Genomic DNA, 12030 nt, shown 5'->3' on the forward strand with positions numbered 1-12030 from the left:
CAAGGCTGAGACTGGGACACACAAGGCTAAATAGTACATTGAAATTGGTGGGGAAACATCTGACTGGGAGGTGTGATCATTGTCAGGAAGAGATGGAGACAGTTGAACATGTTCTATTTCAGTGCCAGAAATATGTGTGAGAAAGGGTGCGATTGTTATTAGATTTGAGGAGTAATGGGGTTGAAGAGCCAGGATTAAGTGAACAGCTGGGGAAATCTTCAGGGAGTGTAATATTTAATTATGTAAATGTTTTCGTTTCCTTGGGGAGACAAGATTATTGGGTAGGATTTAGACCATCACTGTCTCTGGTCCACACTCCAGTCCAGTTTGTGGCGGTAATGCACCTTAAAGTTGGTTGCCAACCGCCATATAAAATCCACAGAAGAAGAAGAAGAAGCATACACGGGTTGGTCACTTATTTCCGGTCGTCGCTAGTAAAAATCCCCGCCCATTTCTACAATGTATCTTCTTAAAATGTGATTTTAAACCTAACCCTAAAGGAATACCAAAAAGCACATTTTTCCCCCCATAATTTTTATTTATTTATCCTACTCTGACTTTGTGGCTGTGGTAACTAGTGGAATCCATTATTTCCCTCTCTGGCTGGCTGCTCCATGCTTCTCCCGGTCAAAGTAGATTTATTTCAAACATAAGAAGTCAATTTTTCAGGATACTCTACACTAATGAAGAATGGCAGGTAGTTTTGGGAAAATCGTCGTCGCCGTGTACGTTGAAATAAAGCGAAGCGATGGTAAGTTACGTTCGTATGTCATTTCTCAGGTCTCGATTGGTTTTTCCCTCGCTGGGAGTTTGAGAAGCTTTGTGTTGCTGTGCTGAACACACGGCAACCGTTGAAGCTGAGCAGCTGCAAAGTTGGGGTGGCTGTGCTAGCTAGGCAACTTGGCCTATGTAACGTCAATCAGCTCTCTACCTAGACGACAAAATGCACATTCAAACTGACTAGTTAAACTAGTTAAAATGGGTTCTTAGACTTAGTAGTGTAGTTAACCTGTTAGAGTAGCTAGTTAACGTTAGCTGCTTTACAGTAACTATGTTGGTCACAGCTCTGGTTAACACACTAGTTAGATAACCAAAGCCCCGCCGCTAGTTAAATAACGTTTGGTTGCGAAAGGTAACGCAATATACGTTTTCTGGTTAGATGGCAAAGGTAAGTTACCTAGCAAAGCCAGGTGTCCTTGTTTGCTTCAAAACACTGAGTGGCTAGGTAACTAGCTACAGTAGCTAACGATACTGGCTAGATAACATCACAGATAAGAGGTTAACGTTAGTTAGCTAAAAGTATATTTAATAACATTTCTAGTTAACTAACTTACTTTGATCATGTGTTTTTTTGTTTAGGTGAGATCAGGCTGGTTGTTAAACTTATTGTAAAGTTAGCATTGTGTCATAGTACGACTAGCTATATGCATACAGTTGAAGTCGGAAGTTTACATACATTTAGGTTGGAGTCATTAAAACTCGTTTTTCAACCACTCCACACATTTCTTGTTAACAAACTATAGTTTTGGCAAGTCGGTTAGGACATCTACTTTGTGCATGACACAAGTAACTTTTCCAACAATTGTTTACAGATAGATTATTTCACTTATAATTCACTGTATCACAATTCCAGTGGGTCAGAAGTTTACATACACTAAGTTGACTGTGCCTTTAAACAGTTCGGAAAATTCCAGAAAATGATGTCATGGCTTTAGAAGCTTCTGATAGTCAATTGAAGGTGTACCTGTGGATGTATTTCAAGGCCTACCTTCAAACTCAGTGCCTCTTTGCTTGACATCATGGGAAAATCAAAAGAAAACAGCCAAGACCTCAGAAATCCTTGGGAGCAATTTCCAAACGCCTGAAGGTACCACGTTCATCTGTACAAACAATAGTATGCAAGTATAAACACAATGGGACCACACAGCCGTCATACCACTCAGGAACGAGACGTGTTCTGTCTCCTAGAGATGAACGTACTTTGGTGCGAAAAGTGCAAATCAATCCCAGAACAACAGCAAAGGACCTTGTGAAGATGCTGGAGGAAACGGGTACAAAAGTATCTATATCCACAGTAAAACGAGTCCTATATCGACATAACCTGAAAGGCTGCTCAGCAAGGAAGAAGCCACTGCTCCAAAACCGCCATAAAAACGCCAGACTACGGTTTGCAACTGCATATGGGGACAAAGATTGTACGTTTTGGAGAAATGCCCTCTGGTCTGATGAAACAAAAATAGAACTGTTTGGCCATAATGACCATCGTTATGTTTGGAGGAAAAAGGGGGACCCCTTGCAAGCCGACGACACCATCCCAACAGTGAAGCACGAGGGTGGCAGCATCATGCTGTGGGGGTGCTTTGCTGCAGGAGGGACTGGTGCACTTCACAAAATAGATGGCATCATGAGGAAGGAAAATTATGTGGATATATTGAAGCAACATTTCAAGACATCAGTCAGGAAGTTAAAGCTTGGTCGCAAATGGGTCTTCCAAATGGACAATGACCCCAAGCATACTTCCAAAGTTGTGGCAAAATGGCTTAAGGACAACAAAGTCAAGGTATTGGAGTGGCCATCACAAAGCCCTGACCTCAATCCTATAGAAAATGTGTGGGCAGAACTGAAAAAACGTGTGCGAGCAAGGAGGCCTACAAACCTGACTCAGTTACACCAGCTCTGTCAGGAGGAATGGGCCAAAATTCACCCAACTTATTGTGGGAAGCTTGTGGAAGGCTACCTGAAACGTTTGACCCAAGTTAAACAATTTAAAGGCAATGCTACCAAATACTAATTGAGTGTATGTAAACTTCTGACCCACTGGGAATGTGATGAAAGAAATAAAAGCTGAAATAAAGAATTCTCTCTACTATTATTCATGTCACATTTTTAAAATAAAGTGGTGATCCTAACTGACCTAAGACAGGGAATGTTTACTAGGATTAAATGTCAGGAATTGTGAAACTGAGTTTGAATGCATTTGGCTAAGGTGTATGTAAACTTCCGACTTCAACTGTAGGTTGTTTGGTGGGTATTATCAAGCAGGGTTTTGATATGATCTCCCAATACAATATCTTGCTACTGCAGATAATTGTTGGGCGAGTAGTAGCTAGCTGACTAAACTCCCCAGTGAAGGAAGTTGTGAAGTTCATCAGAAACTTCCTTCACTATGGAGTTTAGTCAGCTAGGCAAGTAACGTTACTGATGGTCTGAAACTGAGACACTTAGCTAGCTATCAAGCTACCCATGTATATTACAGAGGTATAGCAGGCAGCTGTCGGTAAAAAGAACCATGACAACCAGCCTGATGGCCTCTTTTTTATTGTTATTAAAAATAAAAAATAAATTGTATTGACTAGCACCATACACATAATTGACTAGCACTCACAGCTTTTATATTCAGATCAACTTGATCTGGTAACATGGAGTAGCTTTGCAGTGCACCCTAGATGAGCTTGAGACTGATTTGTTATAAGGGAGAGGAAGGGGCTGCTTTTGCCATTTGCCCGTCTCTGGATGCCTGCATCCGCTCCATACTGTCTGCTGTACTGTGCTGAGTCCAGGCAGCCAAACCGGGTAAACACTCCTAGGAGACGGATCCCTCCTGGGATGAGATATAGCACAGCAGCAAAACATGCAGTAACCGTAAAATCCTTCTGATTACTATTACTTGATTCCAAGATAACGTAGCAGTGCGGTCGTGTTCTCTTGTGTGTCCATGTAAATAGCCAGTTTTTTGTATTTGTTTTTGTATTTTACGTATATATTTCCCTATCACACTTTTCATCCTTCTACTAAATATACTTTCCTGCAACCCGCCTCACTCAATGTGGAACGGATTCTATTATTTACTCACCTTTATCTAGAATCTCCAGTTGAAACTAGCCAGCCAGCTAACTAGCTACTTGCTATTAGCCACCGTTAGTGGTTTTCACCCAGAACATCGGATTTTCTGCCGGAATCACTGGATCTTTAACTCTGGATAATCGCAACTAGCTAGCTGCAACCAAATGAACGTTGTTGTTGGCTAATCAGCCTTGAGTCAAGCACATCTCCCGGCTATCTACCTCTCTGTCAACCGGACGGGACCTCCTAGAGTCGACACGGAGCCCTGCCGATCCATCACGACTGGTCTGCCGACGTAATCGTCTGTGGTTTCAACAGGCTTCCCGTTGCGACGACCACGAAGATCCATCTGCTAGCCCCGGCCCGCTAGCACACGCAATCAACAGCTGTGCTTCCTACTCGCCTGTGCTGTAGCAGCCATTCAAACTGCTCCCGGTCTCACCTATTGCTGTTCACTGGACCTAATGATCACTCAGCTGCACAGCTGATGCCTGCTGGACTGTTCCTTTACACGGTATCCTGTCCTGTTTATTCTGTTTAGCCTCAGCCCAAACTTTATCGCCATTACCATTTGTTGTCTTAGCTCTCTCTAATAACACCTGTGATTGCTTTATGCCTCTCTCCCATGTCAATATGCCTTGCCTATTGCTGTTCCAGTTAGTTCTTATTATACAATTTCACTGTAGAACCCCAAGTCCCTCTAAAACTGCCTCAAATAGTTCCTTTGTTCCACCCCCCATACACGCCGAGACCGGCTCAATCGGTGCCTCCAGTGAAGCTATCTCTTTCATTGTTACCCAACGCTTAGGTTTACCTCCACTGTACTCATATCCTTCCATATCCTTGTCTGTACATAATGCCCTGAATCTATTGTACAACGCCTGGAAATCTGCCCCTTTTATTCTCTGTACCCAACGCACTAGAAGACCAGTTCTTAAAGCCTTTAGCCGTATCCTTATTCTAGTCCTCCTCTGTTCCTCTGGTGATGTAGAGGCTAACCCAGGCCCTGCAGCCCCCAGTATCACTCCTACTCCCCAGGAGCTATCATTTGTTGACTTCTGTAACCATAAAAGCCTTGGTTTTCTGCACGTTAACATCAGAAGTCTACTTCCTAAGTTTGAGTTATTCACTGCGTTAGCACACTCCGCCAACCCTGATGTTCTAGCAGTGTCTGAATCCTGGCTTAGGAAGGCCACCAAAAATTCAGAAATGTCCATCCCCAACTACAACATTTTCCGTCTAGATAGAACTGCCAAAGTGGGTGGAGTTGCAATCTACTGTAGAGAGAGCCTGCAGAGCTCTATCATACTATCCAGGTCTGTGCCCAAACTGTTTGAGCTTCTACTTCTAAAAATCCACCTTTCCAGAACTAAGTCTCTCACTGTTGCTGCTTGCTACAGACCCCCCTCAGCCCCCAGCTGTGCCCTGGACACCATATGTGAATTGATTGCCCCCCATTTATCCTCAGCGTTCGTACTGCTTGGTGACCTAAATTGGGATATGCTTAACACCCCGGCCATCCTACAATCCAAAATAGAAGCCCTCAATCTCACACAAATTATCAACGAACCTACCAGGTACAACCCTAAATCTGTAAACATGGGTACCCTCATAGATATCATCCTGACTAATTTACCCTCTAAATACACCTCTGCTGTTTTCAACCATGATCTCAGCGATCACTGCCTTATTGCCTGCGTCCGTAACGGGTCCGCGGTCAAACGACCACCCCTCATCACTGTCAAATGCTCCCTAAAACACTTTAGCGAGCAGGCCTTCCTAATTGACCTGGCCCAGGTATCCTGGATGGATAGATCTCATTCCGTCAGTAGAGGATGCCTGGTTGTTCTTTAAAAGTAATTTCCTCTCAATCTTAAATAAACATGCCCCATTCAAAAAATACAGAACTAAGAACAGATATAGCCCCTGGTTCTCCTTAGACTTGACTGCCCTTGACCAGAACAAAAACATCCTGTGGCGTACTGCATTAGCATCAAATAGCCCCCGCGATATGCAACTTTTCAGGGAAGTCAGGAACCAATGTACACAAGCAATTAGGAAAGCAAAGGCTAGCTTTTTCAAACAGAAATTTGCATCCTGTAGCACTAACTCCAAAAAGTTTTGGGACACTGGAGAATAAGAGCTGGAGAATAAGAGCACCTCCTCCCAGCTGCCCACTGCACTGAGGCTAGGAAACACTATCACCACCGATAAATGTACAATAATCGAGAATTTCAACAAGCATTTTGCTACGGCTGGCCATGCTTTCCACCTGGATACCACTACCCCGGCCACCAGCTCTGCACCCTCCGCTGCAACTTGCCCATTTCCCCCCCCCCGCTTCTCCTTCACACAAATTCAGACAGCTAATGTTCTGAAAGAGCTGCAAAATCTGGACCCCTACAAATCATCTGGGCTAGACAATCTGGACCCTTTCTAAAACTAGCCGCCGAAATTGTCGCAACCCCTATTACTAGCCTGTTCAACCTCTCTTTCGTAACGTCTGAGATCCCCAGAGATTGGAAAGCTGCCGCGGTAATCCCCCTCTTCAAAGGGGGTGACACACTAGATCCAAACTGTTACAGACCTATATCCATCCTGCCCTGCCTTTCGAAAGTTTTTGAAAGCCAAGTTAACAAACAGATCACCGACCATTTCGAATCCCACCGTACTTTCTCCGCTATGCAATCCGGTTTCCGAGCTGGTCATGAGTGCACCTCAGCCACGCTCAAGGTCCTAAACGATATTATAACCGCGATCGATAATAGACAGTACTGTGCAGCCGTCTTCATCGACCTGGCCAAGGCTTTCGACTCTGTCAACCACCGCATTCTTATTGGCAGACTAAATAGCCTTGGTTTCTCAAATGACTGCTTCGCCTGGTTCACCAACTACTTCTCAGATAGAGTTCAATGTGTCAAATCGGAGGGCCTGTTGTCTGGACCTATGGCAGTCTCTCTGGGGGTGCCACAGGGTTCAATTCTTGGGCCAACTTTTTTCTCAGTGTATATCAATGATGTCGCTCTTGCTGCTGGTGACTCTCAGATCCACCTCTACGCAGACGACACCATTTTGTATACATCTGGCCCTTCATTGGACACTGTGTTAACAAACCTCCAAACGAGCTTCAATGCCATACAACACTCCTTCAGTAGCCTCCATCTCTCCTTCCAGACTGACATTAAGAATCTCCAATCCAAAGTTAAATCTAGAATCGGCTTCCTATTTCGCAACAAAGCCTCCTTCACTCATGCTGCCAAACATGCCCTCGTAAAACTGACTATCCTACCGATCCTTGACTTCGGCGATGTCATTTACAAAATAGCCTCCAACACTCTACTCAGCAAATTGGATATAGTCTATCACAGTGCCATCCGTTTTGTCACCAAAGCCCCATATACTACCCACCACTCTGACCTGTACGTTCTTGTTGGCTGGTCCTCACTACATATTCGTCGGCAAACCCACTGGCTCCAGGTAGGGGTGGGCGATATGAGCTAAAATTCATATCACGATATTTTCCACTGTCCAGACGATATCGATATGATATCACGATATATGACGTAAAAAAATATGAATCACATTTTAATATCCCTTCTTGGTTAAATTATATTAGTTAAGGAAAAATATGTATTTGAACCTTATATAACCAGAAAGAGTGAGGCATTGGACCGTATGGACCTGAAAAGTTTTTATTTGTATTGTGCAAACATGCATTCCGTAAACATGAGGTAGGTAGGCCTATATATATATATATATATATATATATAAATTAGATATTAAGTAAAATTAAATAAAAAATAACAGGAGATAAAGAAAATAAGGTAATTACAAATTCAAATACGTGTGTTTGTTTTGGCTACGGTCCGTAGATATGTAAAAAAACTAACCGTTTGAAACTAAACCTTTCAAGCCTCAACCATCAATTATCAACAATATCAACAAATCTTCACTAGAACTTTCTTCACAAGATCCGTGCCAGGAATACCAGCATGTTGACTGTTTCTGGCTTTAGTGCTGCCCTGTGACATGTCACCACATTGCCCCCAGTGCTGAATGCCCTCTCAGAGGGGGCACTTGTGGCAGGGATGCATAAGTATTTCTTTGCCAGACAACTCACACGTGGAAAATTAGATCCGTGAAATCGCCACCACTCCAAAGGATCAGACTCGCTGTCTGCTGCCGTTGCCAGAATGTAGCTATTCAGCTCTTGCTCAATGATCTGCCTCTCTGAACATGAGGCAGGTGCACTGCTGGTCTGCTTAAAGAAGCTCCCAAGGCTCTTCTTGGGCTTCTTGCCTGATTGATGAGCAGTGGAAGCTTCTTTCTCCCTGTCAGTGTGATCCTCTGCAAGAGACGATTTTCCCAGGGCTGTGTTCTCCACCAGGAGGGCTTCGGTCTCTGAGGCAGCTCTCACCTTAAAAAATGAAAATAATTAAACTTTATTTGTATAGCACCTTTCATACATAAAATGCAGCCCAAAGTGCTTTACATTTGAAGCAATAAAACAAGAACAAATGAATAAATACCTTAATGTCCTCCAGTTTCTCAGCGGACATGTACCTGGTCTTGAACCTTGGATCTAGAAAGGTAGCCATGGAGAGCAGCTCATCTGTTGCAGGGTCAGTGTACTTGTTATTCAAGTAATCAAGAACCTTGATCTTGATCTCTTTGGTCAGTTCTGTATCGTCCTTGCTCAGATTTAGAACCTCTGCATTTAACAGATTGATGACAGGCTTCAAATAGGACACGCTCACATACGCTTCTCCTGACAGGGCATCTGTAAAGTCCTGGAGTGGCTTCAGTGCTGCTGTGACTGATTCCAAGACCTGGATGTCTTGCCAGGTAGGTACAAGGTGCCGTGTCTTTTTGTCCCCTGCCAGGACCTGTGTAATGGCCTTTTCCTGCTCCAGGACTCTTTCCATCATTTTCAGACGAGATCCCCACCTTGTCGGAGATTCTGTGATGAGCTTGTGCAGGGGCAGGCTTAGTTCATTCTGTGCTGTCATCAGGGCCTTCTGCTTTTTCCAGCTGTATGAGAACGTGCTAACCACCTTTTTGCAAACCCCTGTGGCCCGGGAAATCGCACACCCCTGTGGCCCGGGAGCGTTTTGGACACTCCTCTCTGGAAATTGGGAATAAGAAATCAAAATAATAGGGTGAAAAATAATCGAATCACAATACAATAATAATTAATAATAATGCATTTTTATATAGAAATCACAATACAATATAACTTTTAATCTTTGTTTGAGGATTTACGGCATTTACATTCAACTGTTACACATTTTACAAATCTGATGTGCTTAGATTTAGCCTACGGTACATGGCTGATGTGAGCTGTATTTTTTCTTAATAATAAGCATCATACAGGGTAGGCCTAGGCTACAGTCCTGAAACTTACCAATAGCATTGTGCAGCCTGTGTCCGAAACATCCAAGGTTTGCCCACTTGTTCAGCTGCAATGCCTTGATCATGTTCGATCCGCTGTCGGTCGTCATACAAACTTGACGCGACTCTTTTAATCCCCAGGACGACAGTATGTCCCTCAGCCCACCTGCAATTATTTCCCCGGTGTGGTCGTCTGGGAAATAAGACGTCTGTAGGCACTTACTTTTCAGTTTCCAGTCACCGTCTATGTAATGGATTGTGAGGCTTATATAAGGTTCTGTGGTACGACTTGACCATAGATCGGCAGTAGTGGAGAAGAATGGAATGTTATTTATCTCACTGTAAACTCTGTCCCAGCATTCTGTGTAAAGCTGTGGCAGGCATTTTTGGCTAAAATATTTGCGGCTCGGGATCTCATATCTTGGGTCCAGAGTTTGAATCAACTTTCTGAACCCCTCTTTCTCCACAGTTTGAATCGGTACCATGTCCTTCGCTATGTGATTTGTAATCGCAGCTGTGATGTCTATCCATTTTTTGCTCGTCTTCTCATAGCAAGTACCGGCAGCAAATGATGATATAATTGATTGTTGAGTGCGAGTCTGGCTTGTCTTCGGGCGAGCTCCTGGGCTTACTGTCTCACGCATTCTGGTGCATTGTTCATACTCACGGACATGTATGTTTTTTAAGTGATTGAACAGGTTGGTCGTGTTTCCACCTTTTGCTAAGACAACACGACGACACAACTTGCATAGGGTAGTGTTTTGGTCGGGGTCGGAGATTTTAAAGCCAAACCAGTTCCAAACAACAGAGGTGCCCCCTTTCTTCTTAACCAATTTATCCTCCTGCTCTTGAGCAACATCAATTTCTGTGTTTTCGCTCATCCTGGATTGTAAAGTTTTCCCCCAATAGTTAACCTGCCTCCTAACTGCAGCTGCCTGCACACTTCTTTGTTGCTAGCACTACATGCGTGCAACAAGTGCATGCGACGTGCGCTCATAAAAATAGGTCAACATATTAACATACATTCTTTTATTCGTAAGAACCAAGAAAGGTTGGATAAAAAAAATAAAAAAAAGATGTAGCTACTTAGTACTATCACTCAGTTGAAATTTGGAACAAAAAAATATTGATGCAAAATTCGAATTTATGAATTCTGAATAAATCGCGGTATCCATGATATTGCTAAATCCATATCATGGCGCGGCACAATACCGGTTTTTACTATCAAACCGGTATATCGCCCACTCCTAGCTCCAGGCCATCTAGAAATCACTGCTAGGGAAATCCCCGCCTTATCTTAGCTCATTGGTCACCATAGCAACACCCACCCGTAGTATACGCTCCAGCAGGTATATCTCACTGGTCATCCCCAAAGCCAACACCTCCTTTGGCCGCCATTCCTTCCAGTTCTCTGCTGCCAATGACTGGAACAAATTGCAAAAATCTCTGAAGCTGGAGACTTATCTCCCTCACTAACTTTAAGCATCAGTTGTCAGAGCACCTTACCGATCACTGCACCTGTACACAGCCCATCTGAAATTAGCCCACCCAACTACCTCATCCCCATATTGTTATTTATCATTTGCACCCCAGTATCTCTATTTGCACATCATCTCTTGCACATCTATCATTCCAGTGTTAATACTAATTGTAATTATTTTGCACTATAGCCTATTTATTGCCTTACCTCCATAACTTGCTACATTTGCACACACACTGTATATATATTTTCTGTGGTATTTTTGACTTAATGTTTTGTTTTACCCCATGTGTAACTCTGTTGTTGTTTTTATCGCACTGCTTTGCTTTATCTTGGCCAGGTCGCAGTTGTAAATGAGAACTTGTTCTCAACTGGCCTACCTGGTTAAATAAAGGTTAAATTAAAAAAAAATAGAAACTAGGGGTGAAGTTATTTTTTATTTTTATTTTTTTATTTTATTTTTTGTGTGCAAGTTGGACTGTTATGGTTTATGTGGGTGTTTATGTTTACTGGTGCATTATTCTTGAGTGCATCATGTACTCAGAAACAATATGCTAGGCCTAGACCCCAGGCCTGAATGGGAAGTGGGTCTTATCTAGTGTCCGTAGGTAGTACAAGCTGTCTGTGTCATCGTGGGTAGGGATTTCCCTCTCTGTGGGGGGTGGTGGCTGGCGAAGCCTGATTCAACATATTAACCACCACCCCCCCATCTGTTGCAGGCAGTTCTCTGGAATATGCCAGGATACTCTCCTCCCTCATTGTCTAGTCCTGCCATTAGCAAGGCACTGATGGGCTCTGTGATGAATGGAGGCATCACTCAACCACAAAATAGCCTACTGTGTGCCATGATGGCAGACTATCAGAAGGACTGAGAGGAAAAGTGGTGAAAGTATAGTAGTTAGATGAGGCTTTAAGCCTCTATCTATTATTACATTTATCATGTCTTTTTTTAAATATAGTTTATATATGAGCCAATTTCACTTTTGACATTGTCATTTACACTACAGTCTAGTCTACTAGAATTTGAACTGAGCAGGGTGTATCTGGCACCAGCCTTCATTTTAAGCCCAGCCGGGACAGGAAACACTTTTTGCCCTCTTTAAATGGGATAAGAGAGAGGCCTATTTCATCTTTAGCGTGGATTATCTACTGTATTGTACTCATTTATGCATGAAATTATCCCATTCAGTGTCTTTCAAAGATGCCATAGAGACATTTTGGACCAACTGACAGCAGTCAGTTAAGTAAGGAGTCAGTTAAGTAAGGAAGCGGCAGGTAGCTTAGTGGTTAAGAGCGTTGGGCCAGTAAACGAAAGG

At 43.2% G+C, this 12030-nt stretch overlaps 1 protein-coding gene across 5 annotated transcripts in view; it reads left to right on the forward strand.

Annotated features, from left to right (window-relative positions):
• The first annotated feature begins 400 nt into the window (after window positions 1-400).
• The window catches only part of LOC121573525 (kinesin-like protein KIF2A), a 48882-nt gene continuing 37252 nt past the window's right edge, over window positions 401-12030 (forward strand). For 3 of the 5 annotated variants that reach the window (XM_041885595.2, XM_041885603.2, XM_041885619.2), the window contains exon 1: window positions 402-751. In XM_041885595.2, the coding sequence (XP_041741529.2) occupies window positions 691-751 (61 nt within the window). In that variant the 5' untranslated portion in view covers window positions 402-690. Of the gene's footprint in view, window positions 752-12030 lie in introns of all 5 variants that reach the window. The other 2 variants (XM_041885588.2, XM_041885610.2) reach the window with 1 other exon arrangement.

The sequence above is a fragment of the Coregonus clupeaformis genome, chromosome 18, assembly GCF_020615455.1.
Source record: "Coregonus clupeaformis isolate EN_2021a chromosome 18, ASM2061545v1, whole genome shotgun sequence".
Lineage (NCBI taxonomy): Eukaryota > Metazoa > Chordata > Actinopteri > Salmoniformes > Salmonidae > Coregonus > Coregonus clupeaformis.